This window comes from Bos indicus x Bos taurus, chromosome 4 (genome assembly GCF_003369695.1).
Source record: "Bos indicus x Bos taurus breed Angus x Brahman F1 hybrid chromosome 4, Bos_hybrid_MaternalHap_v2.0, whole genome shotgun sequence".
NCBI lineage: Eukaryota > Metazoa > Chordata > Mammalia > Artiodactyla > Bovidae > Bos > Bos indicus x Bos taurus.
In genome coordinates this window covers 59,605,312-59,623,779 of record NC_040079.1, presented here as the reverse complement: position 1 = coordinate 59,623,779, position 18,468 = coordinate 59,605,312, and the positions used below count along the sequence as shown (strand labels likewise).

The following is an 18,468-nucleotide window of genomic DNA, read 5'->3' as shown; positions in this document are numbered from 1 at the left end:
GGAACCTATGAATGCCATCCTCCAATGTCATGTACATTTTTTAGCAATTGAGATCTTTCAGCAGGCCAGGTGTAAAGAAATGCAAACCATTCATTATCAGTTGTGTATGTATGTGTGTGCTCAGTCATGTCTGATGCTTTGCAAACCCGTGAACTGTAGCCCGCCAGGCTCCCCTGTCCATGGAATTTTCCAGGAAAGAATACTGGAGCACTTGCCATTTCCGACTCCAGGTTCATTATCACTTAGTGTTTTTTTTTTCCCCTTTTTTTGAGTAAAAAACTTGTTAATATTGTTTGTGTGTGTGTGTTAGTTGCTCAGTCACGTCCGACTCTTTGTGACCCCTTGGACTGTAGCCCACCAGGCTCCTCTCTCCATAGGGATTCTTGGGGAAAGTATACTGGAGTGAGTTGTCATGTCCTTCTCCAGGGGCTCTTCCTGACCCAGGCATTGAACTGCAGGCAGATACTTTACTGTCTGAGCCACAAGGGAAGTTAGTTAATATTGTTTACCACTAATAATACAACAAAGTAATAAATTACATAATATTGTTCACTAAAAATTCTATACATAATTATGTAATGTTTTCACAGTGATACTAATATCTAATAATCTGTTAATAAATCTTACTAATTGTTTTTATTTCCTGGCTTTCTTATTTTCCTGAAGAAATTTCCTTTTTTTTTTTTTTGCAAGCTAGTGTTTAGATTTTCTTATGACTCATTGTAGAAGAGTCATTCTGGAATTTTTCTATAACCTTTCTTACTTGTCCTTTTAGTCCATTTTCCACCTGACTATCTACTTTTTTTGTTTTCTTAAAGTAAGCTTGAGTTTTCTGGTTTGGAATTTCTTTTTGGGGCATGATTCTCTGATGCCACCTAGGGGGAACCTGTAAGATGGGGATTGCTTGTCTGTGACTCAGAAAAGTCTTTTAAAAATATATGCTGCTTTTTAAATCTGATTTGAAAGGTTTGGCTTTCCTTGAATTTTTTTTTTTTTTTTCTGGTTCCAAGGACAGAGAATTCTTGTCACAGTGAAGACAGACATTTGAAAATCATGAGCTTCGTGTACCTTTTTAAAATACCTCTTTGCATAATGATGATAACTAATATTCATATGCTGCCTTCCGTGTGTTATACACTGTTCAGAGGGCTGTACGTGTGGTAACTCCTTTTATCTCCCCAGGAATCCTTTGAGTAAAGTATCACCGCCACTAGCCGCATCATTGTCATCCTCTGTTTTAAAAAATGAGGAAACTTGCGCACAGACTGTGTCAGTGACTTGTCCACTTACAGCTGTCCACCTCTGCTGTCTGACTCCAGAAACCACCCACTGAACCATTTCCATCCAGCACATCTCATCCCCTCTGTTGTGTCTGGTGCCTTTGGATTACAGTCCTTGCCTGAGATTCACTTCCTCTTTTGTAGATTTATTTTCAGCATCACAGCTTCTGAGATGATGCAAGATTTCCAAGGTCCTCCATGGAGGCCAGGCTGAGAACACTGGGAAGAAGGGGGACTGCAAAGGTGTTTTAAAAGAAATAGGAGCCAGTTTTCTATTCTGTTCATTGAAAATGAATGGGAAGACTCCATCTAAACACTTTATGAAACTCTGTAAAGTAGCAGTCATGATATATAGGAGTCTACAGATTAAAAATCGGAACTACTAAATTTATTTTTAAAAAGTCAAGCATATGAATCAGTATGGTTGTATACAGTATGGAGATTCTGATGGATGTAATTTAATATACCCGAAGAGACAAAACTTACCTTGAGGGTTTTAAGTTAATACTATTATGGTGATAATTTACAGTAGAGGTGAGTTTCTGTAAAAGATTCTCAAAGTTGTTTTGTAAGCACTAGAAACCAGGTTGTTGTCTGGTAAGGGGTGTGGGTGGAGCTATTATAGAAGGCAATTCTCTTACCTGAGTTTGCCTGATCTGTTTAAATTTCTAACTCATTCATGAGACACTTCCTACAGCTTCTGAATCACAGCAAGTCAATGGCCAGCAAATCGTTATTATCTATAATATTCTAGAAAGATATTCTATAAAGCCTGTTAACTAAAGTTAAAATGCTGGACAGTGTAACATAGAAATTAATATGCTTACTTACATATATGTTTGTATCTGTGAGTGTGTGTATGTGTGTAAATGCACTCACCAAACACACACACACACACACACACACAAACACACACACACACACCCCTAGGTATTTATGGGCCACATGAATCTTTTGCAAAGTGCTCATACTTTTAATAGACTTATTTATAACCTTCCCTGTTGGATACCCAGAGATTATAAGAGAAGCGTGTTGCCCTCTTCCTAATATTTGTTTGCTGAGGAGCTTTTTTAAGCTATCATTTTCTGAATGCTTGTATGCTGAACTTTATTCAGTGCTCTACCAGCAGCCCTGTGATGGAACAGATTTCACTATCCAGTTTTTCAGTGGAGAAGACGGTGGCTTAGAGAATCTTAGGGACCCGCTCAGGGGCAACACAGCTCACCTGAGTGAGACTGTGAATCCAGGTCTGTCCCCCAGAGGCCCAGGCTTCTCACTGTGAAGCTACCTGCCTCCTTCCTACTGAGCCACGTGTGTAAGGACGTTGTCTGCGGCCCAGCTGCTTATCCCAGTGATCTTGTCCAGTTCTGCTTGTACTCATCCCTCTAAAGCTCTCTCAGTCCCGTCTCTCCTTGTGCGGAACTCCTGGCCTATCACGCTCACGCCTCCTTGTGTTTTCCAGCTTTGGAGACATGCTGTCCTTCACCCTGACGGCCTTTGTGGAGCTGATGGACCATGGAATAGTGTCCTGGGATACGTTTTCAGTGGCATTCATTAAGAAGGTAATTCAGATTGTGCTTCCCAAGCTCAAACCACTTGGTTTTCTGCAGATATTTTTCTATGCTTTGAGCTTATTGCAAAGTTGTTTCCTTTAGTTCTTTGTGTTAAAGCGTGAGTGTGATTTTTGATAGTATTATATATATGGTGGTCTGAGGGCCTAAATTCTATATAAAAATGACATTTTCTCCCCAGCGGGATCATAGGCGTTGTACAAGAGAACCCCTAGTTGAGAGAAGTCAAGGTGACATGTTAAAACCCCTCTTCTGGGCTCCATTGTTTTTAAGACCTAACTAGAGTTCCTAGTATCTTTCCTGAACCTTCTCTCCTCAACTAGGTGTTCAGGAGAAGGGAAAGAGGCAAAATATATTGATTGCTACATGACTGGGTCTGAAGCAGAAATGTAAGAGAAAATGGGGTGCTTGGGTCCATGCCTCTTGGGCAGAGTAAGCCTGCTCACTTGTAATCTTGTTGTAGTACGTGTCTCTGGGATCAACTCGTTCAGTTGGTTCCTGCTGTCCTTAGGAGGAAGGTAACAAAGGGGCAGGCAGAGGTGGACCTGGTGTGAGGAGGGAGCAGGAGAGCCCCCCACCATCCCTAGCCGTTGAATAGTAATAAAAACACATCTGCAGATTTACAATTCTCTTTCCAGTCTTCTAACCAAAAATGAATAGCCTTGACTTTTCCACTATTAAACGTAGTGTTAAATCAAGAATCATCATTATTAATTTGTTAACTTATTTTTCCTCTCTTTGTATTTGTGAAATGGTTTATAAATGTATTGGCATCTTTCGTTCTGCTGTTACTGAGAATGAAGAGATATTTGGAATTCATATATTTATCTTATAGGTCTAGATTCCTGGGAAGAATGGTCTAAAATAATTTCAGAGAGTCTTTGTGAAAGCTAGAAAATAAGAACAAAATCCAGGATGAGTCACTTGAGTTTTTAAGAACTTTTATTTTGAAATCATGGTAGACTTATAGAAAATTAAAAAAAAAAAAAAAGTACAAAATGTTCCAAATGACCTTCAACCGACTTCCTTAATGATAACATTTTGCATGATAACACTATTATCAAAACTAGGAAATTAACAGTGCTATAAGACTTATCACCATTAATTGATTTCACCAGTTTTTCTCTGGTTAAGGACTCGAGACTGCATTTAGTTATCATGTCTCCTTAGTGTCTTCCAATATGATCGTTCCTCAGTTTTTCCTTGTCTTTCATGACTGACAGTTTTGAAGAATACTGGTCAGTTATTTTGTAGAATGTCCCTCAGTTTGGGTTTGTTTGATATTTCCCTTAAATCAAGGTTATGCATTTTTGGCAAGAATGTCAGAGAAGTAATGTTGTGCTCTTTTTAGAGGATCACATTAGAATGTGTGATGTTGATATCTCTTCTTAATGGTGACCTTGATTATGTGGTTGAGACCCAGCAGATACCACTGGGTCTCCCCACTCTGAAGTTACGTCCTTTCCTTTTGAAGTCAATCAGTACCTGGAGGGAGTTACTGCCTTAAACTGAAGAGCATAGGAGAGCCCTTAGTCTGTCGAATGAGGATGTTTGGAACGAAAGTCTCACAGATTGAATACCAGAATGATGTTGTCTGTTTATTTCAGGCAAGAACCGTTTGGGGACCCAAGTTCTTCTTGATGTACTTTTGAATCCTTTTTTCTTACATAAGGGCATAAAGCCGAGAAAAAATGAGTAGTAAGAACTACTCAAGAAAACACAAAAAGAAGGATGAAGCCTCTTTTTGCCTGTATTTATCAGTGGCATGAATTGCTTAGAAAAAAAGAAAGAGAGAGAGAGAAATGAGTGTAGAAGAGAAAGCCAAGGTAATCCGGATGTGTTAGGAAGTACTCTCCTTTGGTGGTGGCAGGTAATAAATATAAGTGTCAGGTTTTAAATGCATTGGAAAATATTACTGTATTTTGTCTCTCCAAGATAAAAGTTCTAGAGAAATGGAGTATTATTTACCCATAAAAGAGTGAAATATTGCCATTTGCAGCAACATGGGTGAACCTCGAGATTATTATACTAAGGGAAGTAAGTCAGACAGAAAAAGACAAATATTATATGATATTACTTGTATGTAGAATCTAAAAAGTAATACAAATGAATGTATTTACAAAACAGAAACAGTCTTATAGAGATGGAAAACAAATTTATGGTTACCGAAGGGGAAAGAGGAGAGGGATAAAGTAGGAGTATGGGATTAACATATACACATTACTATATATAAAATAGGTAAACAATAGGAATATACTATATAGTGCAAGGAACTATATTCAATATCTTCTAGTAACCTGTAATGGAAACGTATCTGAAAAATAAAAAAAAATATGTATGTATATATATACATGGACCTCCCAGGTAGGGCAGTGGTAAAGAATTCTCCTGCCAGTGCAGGAGATGAGAGTTCAATCCCTCTCTCAGGAAGAGCCCCTGGAGAAGGAAATGACAATCTACTCCAGTATTCTTGCCTGGAGAAACCCGTAGACAGAGAAGTCTGGAGGTCTGTAGTCCACAGAATCGCAGTCGGACTTGACTGAGAGATTGAGCACCCCCACACATGCACGTAAATACATATAAAACTGAATGACTTTGCTGTACTAAAACTAATGCAACACTGTAACTCAACTATATTTCCAATTACAAAAAAAAGTTCTTGGGAGGCAACTTTAAATCTGAAGATACTGGGTTTTGCAGATATTTTTTATACTTAAAATTTTTAAATTCATTCTGGATTTATGGTGGGCTTTTCTTTTCTACTTTCAAATTGCTTTGCTTCTCTGATATTATAGCCTTTTTTGCTATAAAAACAATGCTGTTCTCAACGTGAATTCCTTGAAATTAGGTTGTGCTTTCAGCAACATTATCTCTTGATTCCTGTAGCAATCCTTTGCAAAAGAGAGCAGTAAGTGTGTGTTCCTGGTCAGGAGGGGAGGACACAGTGGCTTGGGGAGGTAGAGTGAGGTTATGGAGAGTGGGGTGTCGTTGGCCCCCCATTTCAGGGCTCCCTCCCGCATCAGCATGTACCTGCACTTTAAATGTTGGAAAGAAGAGATTCTGAAGGACAGAAGAACAGACTTGTTGAAACAGCATAGCCTCTTGTTCAGCCCTCCCTGACCTCACTGGGGCAGAGTTAACTGATTTCTTCTGCTCTCCATTCTCCTTGAATCTTGTACATGCCCCTGTTCCATCAGTTATCACTCTCCTATGAATTTTTTGTTCTTTTGATTGGCTCTCCCAAGACCATGAGTCCAAGAAAGCTAGGATGGAACCATGGCTTTCTTCTGGCCTCTCTCCTCAGGGTGTGGCATTGAGTCAGACCTTAATACATTTCTGTGAAAATGAATAAATGAAATTTGCTTTGGAAGTATTTTTCTAAACTCTAAAACTTGAAGGAAAAAAAAAAAGAATACAGTGCCACCATATTTAAAATATATTTCAAGTAAAACTTCAGCCATGAATGGAAAGGAATTACAAAGGTATCTTTCTTTAAATGGGAGATGTGGTTAAAGAGACTGACAATAATCTAATTTTCTAATTGCTTATGAAAATGGTTTTCGCTCATTGAAATTAACCAAAAAATCAGATTCAGGGAAGCAAAGACTAGCAGTCTTGGCAGTTTAAATTAAACATTGAGTATTTTTCAGAAGACAACATGTTTATAATGTATTCCATCCTCATTCCTAGCCATTCTATTTCCTTGCATTGCTACTTCGAGCTCTACTCCTTACGTGAATTTTAAAAAGTGGTCATCAGAAAATGACTTTATAATTGAAAGTTTTTGTAAGGTTATCTTTTTATTCATTAGCTGGATCAAATTCAGCACTTTGACAACCCAGGAATTGTATACAGGCAACTGTCTTTTAAATGGAGCTTTATCTAGACAAAAATCAGCTAGGAAATGTGCTGACAAAAGATGCTTATCTCTGTGGTCCAGACTTGGCTTCCTATTAATGCCAAATTCATACAACTTTGGAGAAATATTTTTTCCCTGCCAGCCCTGATATCCTTCTCTGCTATCTATTTTGTTATGTGTGGATCTCGAGTCTAGTTTACAAAGTTTTTCTGTAATAAGAAATATCATTTCATGGACACTTTGAAACTTGGAATCCCTTGATGCCAGTCTTTAATGTTGCTGCTTTTTAAAGATTTGGTGACTTAGAGAGAGGGTCAGAAGGCATGGGGAAGAAAGAAATGAAATAAAAGAAAAACAACCTAGAACTTTCTGTGTTACGAGTTGGTTTTACCCTGGCCAAGTATAACATCAGAGCCTTTTCTTGGAAGGAAAGTTTTATACAAATGCTCTTGAAACCTTAGCTCTGCAGGAGGGCCTGGTTCACTCTGCAGTATTTTCAGTGCCTAGATAAACATCCAGCCAATTTCAGTTTAGAGACCCAGTCATTTTTGCCTCTTAAAAGCTTGAGAGATTTATGGACCACTGCCTGAATAACTTAAAATATGGGAGAGGGGCTCCATGTTCTCCATGTATCTTTTCAGTTTTGATAACAGAGGATCATTTTAAGGTCTCTTTCTAAGTAATTCAAAGTGTTTCTGTGATTTTAAAAAGTTGTATTATTGATTTCATACACTGTGATGCCCCTTAACTTCTTAAAAGTCACCCAGATATTCCTATGTTTTATCTAAGTAGCACCTTTATTTATTTATTTTTCTTTTAGTTTTTATTTTTTTAACACTGAAAACATTTTTGATTGGGGTATAGCCAATTAACAATGCTGTGATAGTTTCAGGTATACAGTGAAGGGACTCTGCCATGCGTATACATGTATCCATTCTTCCCCAAACACCCCTCCCATCCAGGGGTGTGAGCACATAACACTGAGCAATTCCACGTGCTGTACAGTAGGTTTTTGTTGGTTATCCATTTTAAATATGGCATTGTGTGTATAACTTCCCCAAAGTTCTAGGTAGCACTTTAAAAATGAGTGGAAGCATGTGGAAGTAATAGATATCATTATTGTTAGCTCCTCCTCCTTCTTTTTCTCTCTGATACAGACCTACCTTCAAGAAGCTGTACTTTGACAGGTTTAGGCTGGTTCACCCATGTTGGCCAAAGTACAGAAATGCAGCTGGAAAAAATTTAAAGGCAAAGGAAGTCATGATTGATTTTGAGGAAGACAAGGGAAATTAAAATTTAACAAGATGATTTTTAACCTTCTATAGCTATACTTCGATCTGTAGTTTTTAAACTAGACATAGAAAGTAACATTTAAACTCTCACAAAGTTGTCCATTCACCAATGAGGACAGTCATCATGTTTGCTCAGTCAGCCCTGATACCTTGTTTATTAGTATTCATTAGATGAAAGTATTGGGTCATTTAAATGTCAAGCTGAAATTACTGATAAATAAGCCAAAAGATAAAAGTTAGTTTCAAAAGACAACTAGTATCTCCTACAGAATTGTACATTAGACTCTAAAGAGTCAGATGCATGCTTTCTTGAGTATTTCCAGAAAGGAAATACTGTCAAGGCATATTTACAGAAGTAGAGGGTAAATTTGTATCAGAGGGAAATCTTGACTATAGAGGAAATTGAAGAAGCTGCTGTCATAGTAACCCAGGAATGAGCTGGACCATGTTCCAATGTGCATATACGACTTCATGTATGTGAGAGGGTAGATGTTGCACAGAGCTTCTTTGGTGGCTTAGATGGTAAAGAACCTGCCTGCAATACAGGAGACCCAAGTTCAGTCCCTGGGTTGGAAAGATCCCCTGGAGAAGGGAATGGCAACCCACTCCAGTATTCTTGCCTGGAGAATTCAGTGGACGACGAGCCTGGTGGGCTACAGTCCATGGAATCACAAAGAGTCAGACACAACTGAGCGACTAACACTTTCAGACATTGCAAATGTGTTCACAGAGACAGAAAGTAGGGAACTGGGACTATTTATCACTAATGATCATGGCAAACTTGGAGAAAGGTGATACTTGAGAAGAGGGGAATAGGAAAGACGTCAGTGAGATTGATTTTTAGCCCATTTAATTTTAGACTTTAGAATATCTAAGTGGACTTATACTTTGGATGCCAAGAATAAGCATGTAACATGCTGCTGCTGCTGCTGCTAAGGCGCTTCAGTCGTGTCCGACCCTGTGCGACCCCATAGACAGCAGCCCACCAGGCTCCCTCGTCCCTGGGATTCTCCAGGCAAGAACACTGGAGTGGGTTGCCATTTCCTTCTTCAATGCATGAAAGTGAAAAGTGAAAGTGAAGTTGCTCAGTCGTGTCCAACTCTTAGTGACTCCATGGACTGCAGCCTACCAGGCTCCTCCGTCCATGGGATTTTCCAGGCAAGAGTCCTGGAGTGGGTTGCCATTGCCTTCTCTGACATACTTTATAGTAAATGACTGTTGTGTGTCCATCTTTGCTAGATTATAAGGTCCTTGAAGTTAAAAATCATGTGGCTTTGCTCATCTCTTGATTTCCAGATCCTAGGTCAGTGCAAGCCTGTTTTGTAGTACATGGTCAACACCTATTACCTGAATGAATGAAAAGAGGGGATGAAGGCAAGAGGGTGGAGGAGGGGGTTTGGTCATAAACTTTCAACTAGAAGATTCTCCACAGAGTCTTAAAGGTACATCCAAATTTACTACATGGAAGTAAGAATAGGAGCATGGAAGGAAAATAGAATCAGTGCCAAGAAATCAGTGGTATTGTCAACATATTTCTTTATAAGTTCTTTTTTCCAATAAGTGTCAAAAATTGTACTGGGATTATGAAAAGTTTTTGGTGTGGCATTGATGAGGAAGTCAAGGAATTAATATTGGATTTAGAAGAGGTCTAAGTTAGGCATTAACCCTAAGCACAGCATGAGGGTCACTGGATTTTTGTGAGAGATAGATGGACTTAGGGAAAGAAAAGTGGCCTCATCGTGGTAGATCTGATAGGGGAATAGACCCAGACAGTGAGGATTAAGGCAGGGGCTTGCCAGGGACAGTAAACACATTGAAGAAGTTTATTAGCTGTGAAAGGAGCTAAAGCAGTCTTTTGAGAATCTTAAAAATCTCATACTCTTCCTATAGTCTGTATTATAAAATAATACCCTTTTGGAATATACTAGTATAATGTTACTTTACTTCTTTATGTCACATATTTTCTATCCCCTAAATCCAGGTGTATCTGGAGGCAGAGAGCATACTGATAACTGTACTTGCCCACCTCTGTTTTTCACTGTACCCTCTGCTTTCACTGGGGAGTCATTGGGCTAAAAATGGTTGAGCTGGTAACTGTAAGTTGCCATGGTGCCTTTGAATTTTATCTTGTGCAAAGATGAAGAGGGAATGAGGAGAAGGGGTCAATGCAATAGCAAAAAGGGAAATATTCGTGTTGATAAGGGGAAGCTATAAGTGTCAATTTGTCATGGAACCAAATAGCTTTTAAGAAAGCAGTCATTATGATGATATAATAATAGCATTTTAATGTGAGTTGTCAACAAACAGTAATAACATTTAATGAGGCCTCTAAAATAAAACCTTTATGGTACCCATGTGTTTGGGTTTCTGTGATCCATTATTCTAACCCTTATTTTACTTCCCTCTTACATTCTGATTTATTATGTTTGAGGCTTTAGTGATGAATTCCTAAGGGAATGTATTTTAGAGCTTAAAGGACTATTTTAACTTTTAGCACTTCTAATTTAATTGGTTTCCTGTTTGCTGAATTTGAGAGTGATTAGAAGAATTTATTTTAACCATAAGAAATGGAAAGAATGGGGGAAAGAGTGCTTCACTGAGGAATAAAAAGGAGATTAGCCAGTGACTGAAAAGTTGCCAGTTGAACTGTGTTGACAAGTGTGATTTGTGTGAGTCCCTTAAGAATGTAACAGAAGCATAGTAAGAACATAAAAGCCATGGGTTGTGTGGGTGAAGGAGTAGCCTGAAAATGGGAGGCAATGGCTATTAGTATATGTTGAAATTGCTGTCTCAAAGAAACACAAGAGTTCTTACAATATATGTGTTGAAATTATCTACCCCTGAAAGCTGAAACTCAGAAGAACCATTCCAAAAACACCAGACAGAATAATTCTTTGAAACCATCTCCTTTCTAAAATTGCTTATTACCAAATTAGAGAAATAGGCCATAAATAGAGGTTTGTAATAAGGTGGTGAACAATCATTGTTGACACCGTGCATTTCTGGCTATCCTGCTATAATTCCAGGTACTTTTCACACTGAATATCTGGTGTTTCTTAAATGAGCTACCGATTGACTTCATTTGCTCCCTTCTCTGCTTCTCTGCTCTGCTTAGCGTGAGTAATCAATTGTGTCTCTCTCGGGTTTTCAGATAGCAAGTTTTGTCAACAAGTCGGCCATAGATGTCTCCATCCTGCAACGGTCCTTGGCCATTCTGGAGTCCATGGTGCTCAACAGCCACGACCTCTATCAGAAGGTGGCACAGGAGATCACCATCGGCCAACTCATTCCACATCTCCAAGGGTGAGCAAGATCAACGCTGCCACAGGGGGAGGGAATGTTCTTCAGGCAGACAGCTCCCATGATGGTTTGGTATTGGTTTCATTAAATATATACAGTAAAAGAATCTTGATCTGGTATATAATCAAACCACGCCTCATGTTTGTCCCCCATCACACTGACATGACACAGTGACTTGCCCTGGGTGCGCCCCTTGCCTCTTCTTGAGACTAGTGTGTCCCTAGTGCCTTGGTCGGAGAAGGCAATGGCGCCCCACTCCAGCACTCTTGCCTGGAAAATCCCATGGATGGAGGAGTCTGGTGGGCCGAAGTCCATGGGGTCGCTAAGAGTCGGACACGACTGAGCGACTTCACTTTCACTTTTCACTTTCATGCATTGGAGAAGGAAATGGCAACCCACTCCAGTGTTCTTGCCTGGAGAATCCCAGGAACCGGGGAGCCTGGTGGGCTGCCGTCTATGGGGTCGCACAGGGTCGGACACGACTGAAATGGCTTAGCAGCAATGCCTTGGTAGGGACTCAGTTCTGATAAATGTTGCTAGATAGTGTAGAGCTTTTCTTTTAATAAGATACAATAAAGCAATTTGTTCTCTTACAATCTCAATAGAGTCTTTATCCTTAATCATACAGTATTTTCTGCGATACGAGAATTTTCATAGTTAATTAGGAGTTTTTAAAGCCAGACTTCTTTATTTGTCTCCAGGTGATTACAATAACCTTTTTCTAGTGTATTTTATAAAATACAAAATTTTAAGACGCTTGAGCTATGAGATAGCTGCCCTAGCAGCCTTGGGTTTTGGGGGAATCTCTCCTCCCCACTCTTAGATAACTAGCAAGGTTGCCTCTGATGATACCAGCCTGAGAAGGAATCCTTGTAGGATGCCACTTGATCAATGAAAGTATTTTGGATTGCAGGTGGCAAGAAGCATCCTGACTAGGACAGGGAGTTTATTGAAAGGATACTGGCGTGTTTTATAGAACCGAGGAATGACTTGAGTAGCTAAGCCTTGGGAAGGACAGAAACTATGGCTTCCTTGGAGTTCTCACAACAGGCCTTTTCTCTGGCATATTGGCTGGCAGTAATGTGACTTGGCTCCCAGTAAGTGCTGCCCCTGCTCTCTCAGGTCACACTGGCAGATTTTCAAGAGGAAACCTGATTGGCCTGTTTGGGTTGCGGGTGTAGAATGGGGATTCAAGGGAGTATTCAGTAGTTCTCAGTATACCAAAAATGTTGACTATGTGTTTATAATTAAACTTTATATTAAACTACCAAAATGCATTAGATGTTTCCTTCGTTTGGGGGTAGGAGATGGTTGACTAGAGTGTAAAAGCTATAGACTGTGGCCTCAGGGAAAATTAGCCCATGCTCTAAAATGATGATTTTGTGTGAACTCATGCTGGAAATGGTACCAATTTCACGTGTCCCTGAATGCGACCTGTATCAACTTAAAAGTCTGCATCTTTCCTCTGAATCTCAAGGGCATCATTGTGCACTTACAGTGCACTTTGCCAAGAGGAGAGTTTCTTATTTGCCAAGCGCTGTACTAAAGGTTTTATGTGCATTACCTCATTTTATCCTAAAAGCAGCTCCTTGAAATGAGTGTGTTTTTACCCAGTGTTCCAGATGAGGAAGCTGTGTAGGGACACCCTGTGAACTTGTCCAAGGCCACACAGCCAGCCAGTGGGGCACTGGGCTTAGAATTTCATCCTTCCTGAGGCTGTGTGTGATAAGCTCTGCCTCTTCCTCAATTATCTCTAAATGTAGCTCGCTGGCCTCTGCTCTTTGTTTATGCCTTGGGTCCTTCTTATTTACTATTTATGCTGTGCTGTGCTTAATATTTACTATTTACCATGCACCTAACTGTAGATCTTGGCTTCATTTAGAATTTCTGATTTCATTCCTGTGAAAAGCAAATTTGTAAACATAAAAACCTATCCTTCTTGTTCTTTAAAAGTTTCTAGTTGAAAATAGATTTTTAGAATATGTAATATTGCCATGGAGACAAAGCAGTTTCCTCTATAATAAGCCCAGGAATGTGGGGACACCCAGGACTGTTCCCAGATGTACTTCATGCATCAGATGAAAATTACACACACACAAACACACGCACACTGGTCCATATTTTTAACTCTAATAGAGGAGAGAGGAAGAGAGCCAGCTGGCCACCTATATCTCTGGGTGAGTGTGTTTTGTCCGGCTAGCAATAGTAATTGTCTCCTCACATGTTTCCAGCTTTTCATGGTTGAAATACACAGTGCTGACTGCGTTCTCTGGGTCCTGCCTTTCTCTCTCACCTTTTTTGGGGCAATAATCATGACCCTTATCATGGTCTCACTGAGGGGTGGTCTTTTCTGACTTTGATGTTGGTCTGTGTCTTTACAGGACAGATCAAGAAATCCAGACCTATACCATTGCAGTGATTAATGCACTTTTCCTGAAGGCCCCTGATGAGAGGAGGCAGGTAAGTTGCATTTCTTCTGCCTTAAAGCCTGTGCCCAGGGCTGACAAGCTTTGGTGCAGGGAAAGCCTTCCCCTTCCAATCCCAGCAACTCCTCTGGGGTTCTCTGCTTCTCGGCAGTTTGCCTGGCCAGACTGGGATCATTCACAGATCCAGTGGGAGCTAGTTGGAGATGAAGTGTTTCAGAGGTAAAGCCCTTTCATCATGTGAAACCCAGTATAGAAGCCCCAAACAAAGAGCTGAAAGAAAGAGGAAACTGCTTTTGTGGTGGATGCAGAGTTAGAAGCCCCTGTGGCCTTCTGTCATTTCACTGGATACTCACTGGGGCCAGGGAGGGATTGTCCCCATTTTCCTGATGAGGAAAGCTAGACTCTGAGAACTGTCACACTTTGCTGGGTGGGAAGATGGGAAAGGGAATGTGTAAATTGCTGCCGCAGTTGAGAGAACCTTTCATCTGTAAGAGGCTCTTTGCTTAGTGGTATTTCTGCTGTCCGTGTGTGGATGTGCCCAGGAGAAGTGAGCATTCATTTCCTGTCCTCTGTGTCATCAGAAGGAGGGAACCCCTTAAATGTACCTGCTTGGAACGTACCCTTCAATACTGTCCTTTGTCAATCTTTGGTTCTTCTTCAGCAAGGGAAAGGACTATTATAAAGTGGCTGTGGAACAAGTGGCGCTTTTGCATGTCTTAGAATTTGGCTCACATCTCAGAATCCTTTCTTTTTTTTTTTCCAGCAACATAACATACTTGTTACCTAGGTCACAATTGACTCCCTTTAGAAACTAGATGGAAATATGAGATCTTTCAGCATTTAGAAAGTATACTGGGGAGCTTATGACAGTTACTAATAAATCGTTTTAGAAGAATTTAGGAGGTTAGCATGCTACTGAACACTGTTGGAAGAATTTTACTTTTTTTTTTTACTTTATTTTTTTCATTGCCAGGGATTTTAAACCTCAGTGGCTAAATATGAGGGTTTCTGGTTTGTTTTCCATTTAGGTTTGTTTGCTCATTCCTAGGAGTTACATTTGCACAAGAAGCAGAGTGGCTTTCTAGTTTCCTGTGCTTTTGGTTTGGTATTGGCTGGAGCCAGGGGGTGCCTGCCGTCTCCAAGCCTATTTTCCAGTCTGGATATTTCAGGGCAGCTTTGCAGATCTTAAGTGGGATCATGGGCAGGGCTGCTCCTTTTATATTTATATCTAAATACTGGGAGCATGATAATTCCCATCAGGCCAGTAAGTTGCCTGCATATGTTCACAAGCCTGACATGGGCATCACAGAGAAGCTTGATTCTTCTGCTAGCCAGACCAGGGATGCCTAGCCAGACCAATGATAGCTGCTTGTAGAGTGGGGTCAAGAGCCAGGCCAGAACTAAGACTTTGACTAAACTGACCTAGACTCTTGAAACTGTCTTTCCCTCTGTGGCTAGATTAGAGGAAAGGAAAGCTCACACTCACCCCAAGTGCTACAATTTCACTCAGACCTCTGCATGAGTAAGATGCATACCCCTTGCATCTTTCTGTTACACTAAAATTACTATTAATCTGATTAACTGGAATTGAATGACCGTGAAGAAGTAGGGAATTAGATGCCAATCTATGCTGACTCCAGGGCAATGATAACAATGAAAATATAATGGGGTACCATTATACTAGAAATGCCGTTAATATTAGGCTTGAATTCTGCTAATCAAATCTTTTTTATTTTTGAAAAATTAGGCTATATGAAACCGACATAGCACAGTTTGTACATATATTACTATATTAATACTAAATCACAAAAGGTAGTCTAATAACATTAAATCATTTAAGTAAACAATTCAACTAAGAAAGACTGTTTATCAACCAGGAGAAAATTCAGATTTTAGTCTTTGAGATAAAAATGACAATACTTGTCAATAGAAAATTAACTTGGACTTTATAGACTATGTTGAATTTAGGATGAATCAGTGACTATTTGTCAAGAAAAGGAGTATTTTGATTTTTAATTTATAAAATACTTTCTAGTGAGTTAAGAGAGAGTTGGCTCTAAAAATTACTTCAAGTTCATAATGAAGGAAAGCTTATTTGTCATTATTTTTTGAATATCAGTAGAGTCTGATAAAGCAAAAGCTCAAGCTAATTGGTAATATCTTACTGTATATTATATATTTGTTATTGATTGATTTATGTTTTGAAAGATTGAAAGTTCTGAAATTTTTGGCAAATAAGAAAACTTGCCAAAGCCTGTCACTGATAATATTTGAGAGTCTGCCTTGCAAATATGTTTTATGTCATTTCATTTAATCCTCATATCTATAGAAAATCTTATTATTTCTATTTTATAAATGAGGAAATTGAGAGTCAAAGAGGTAAGGAACTTGACTGGTTGCTGAGCTGATTAAGAGTCCATGTTAGAATTCCAGCCTTACTCTTGCTCTTATCTGCAAAGCATCCCATTGAATGCTGGTCAAGGAAGCATCTCCTGCAGAATGACCTTGTATTTGTCTGGTAAACAACTTCCTGATACTTGAGAGACATCAAGCCCATTTTCTTACTCCAGTTAGATTAAAATATAACCTTAACACTTATTTATTGGATTTACAGGAATGTCCCTTTTTGTTTTTTTAAAGCTTTTAGACATTGGATAAATTCTACTTCGGTCAAAAAGTTTTATTTATTTCAACATCTCTTACCAACTCGGGGTCAGACACATTGGTAGGACTCCATTATTTGGGTGTTTTTTTTTTTTAAATGTTAATGAATTTGGAAGGATTTTGAATACCAATATGTTATTTCTACTTTTACTGAAGAAAGATACTGCCAAAGTCAAATATTTTTACTTGGCAGGCAAACCTGAGCGACATTTTTGTTTTGCATTCATGGAGTTGACCTGCCTGAGGGAGCACTGAGCTTGGGGCAGGGGTATAACTGCCTCCTGTGTAATGGTACCCTGTCAGCCGCCCTGGGAGGTGAGGGGTTGGGTCATGCCTGCCTCTCGGATATTGGAGAAGCTCCCTTTTCCTGCCCAAATGAAGAGAAAGGGTACTGTTTTATCGGAGAGGGGATTGTTGTTAAGGGGGCAAATGGATCCTTTTTTTTACAACTAGTTGCCATTATTCATTTTATTATTTCCATGATGAAGAAGTTTGTCAGATCACTTCCAAATTTCTCTACAAACACTTATGTTTTGATAAGCATTATTTTAAACAAACAAACCCTTTAGCTTAAAGATTTGGTAGAAAAATCAGAAAATACAGATTCCAAAGGAAGAAGTTTTAAAAACACAGATGTATAGAACAGTCTTTTGGACTCTGTGGGAGAGGGAGGGGGGGGGGATGATTTGGGAGAATGGCATTAAAACATGTATAATATCATAAAAAACAAAAGAAGTTAAAATAAAAAAATAGAAATAAAAACACCTATAATTGCGTCCCCAGAGAGGGAAACACTGCCACTACTTATCCCTGTGGGACTGTCGTGGTCCTACTTCCTACTTTTTTTGTGCAAAGACTTCCCCTCAGACATCATTTTTCACTAGATGTGATCATACTGCATGCACTGTTTATTTTTAAAAATGCTTTTAAAACTAAACATGATTTTGTGGACATCTTTCCATGTCAATATATCTATACAGGCAGACCTCGTTTTACTGCATTTTGCTTTATTGTGCTTCACAGATACTAATATATATATATATATATATATATATATAAATTGAATGTGACAACCCTGCATCAACCAAGTTTACTGGCACCATTATCCAACAGCATTTATTCACATGGTGTCTTTGGTAATTCTTGCAAATTTTCAAGCTCTCCATCAGCAAAAAAGATTATGAGTCAATGAAGACTTAGATGATGTTACGATTTTTTAGCAATCTGTCCTGTGCTTAGTCACTCGGTCATGTCCGACTCTTTGAGACCCCATGGACTGTAGCCCGCCAGACTCTTCTGTTCATGGGAATTCTCCAGGCAAGCAGAGTGGAGTGAGTTGCCTTGTCCTCTTCCAGGGGATCTTCCCTACCCAGGGATTGAGCCTAGGTCCCCCGCATTGCAGGCAGATTCTTACCATTGCAACCACCAGCAATAAAGTATTCTTAATGGTTCACTCAAACCATTCCTTAATATTGAACAAAAAATCCATGATGTGGATGAGGATTTTTCCATTTTCTCTCTGGTCAAGCACTGGTTCCTTTAGGAGGGTAAAAAAATGTTTTATGTACTTTGTTTTCTTAGACATAATGTATTGCATACATAATAGACTACAGTCTAGTGTAAACATATATTAATCAAGGTATTTGCTGTATTGTAGCAGTCTGTAACTGAACTTGCAATATCTCTGAGGTATGCCTGTATCCATATCCATATTTATATTTATCTATATATTTTTATCCTGGAGAAGGAAGTGGCAACCCACTCCAGTATTCTTGCCTGGACAATTCCATGAACAGAGGAGCCTGGCAGGCTACAGTCCATGGGGTCGCAAGAGCCAGACACAACTTAGTGACTAAACCACAATCATACACTTTTATATCCGGGAGTTGGTGAGGGACAGGGAGGCCTGGCGCGCTGCGATTCATGGGGTCGCAAAGAGTAGGACATGACTGAGTGACTGAACTGAACTGAACTGAATGATATAAAATATTCTCCATAGATTCTCAAGTTCTCTCAAATCATTCTTTAATATTGGACAAAAAAAAAATCCATGATATGGACCAGGATTTTTCCGTT

At 39.3% G+C, this 18,468-nt stretch overlaps 1 protein-coding gene across 9 annotated transcripts in view; it reads left to right on the top strand.

The window, feature by feature from the left end:
• ELMO1 (engulfment and cell motility 1) overlaps nt 1-18,468 on the top strand; it is a 589,784-nt gene that overhangs the window by 212,960 nt on the left and 358,356 nt on the right. For all 9 annotated transcript variants that reach the window (XM_027539543.1, XM_027539544.1, XM_027539545.1 and 6 more), the window contains 3 exons: nt 2,743-2,842; nt 11,154-11,305; nt 13,684-13,762. In XM_027539543.1, coding sequence (XP_027395344.1) covers nt 2,743-2,842; nt 11,154-11,305; nt 13,684-13,762 — 331 coding nt within the window. The remainder of the gene's footprint in view (nt 1-2,742; nt 2,843-11,153; nt 11,306-13,683; nt 13,763-18,468) is intronic.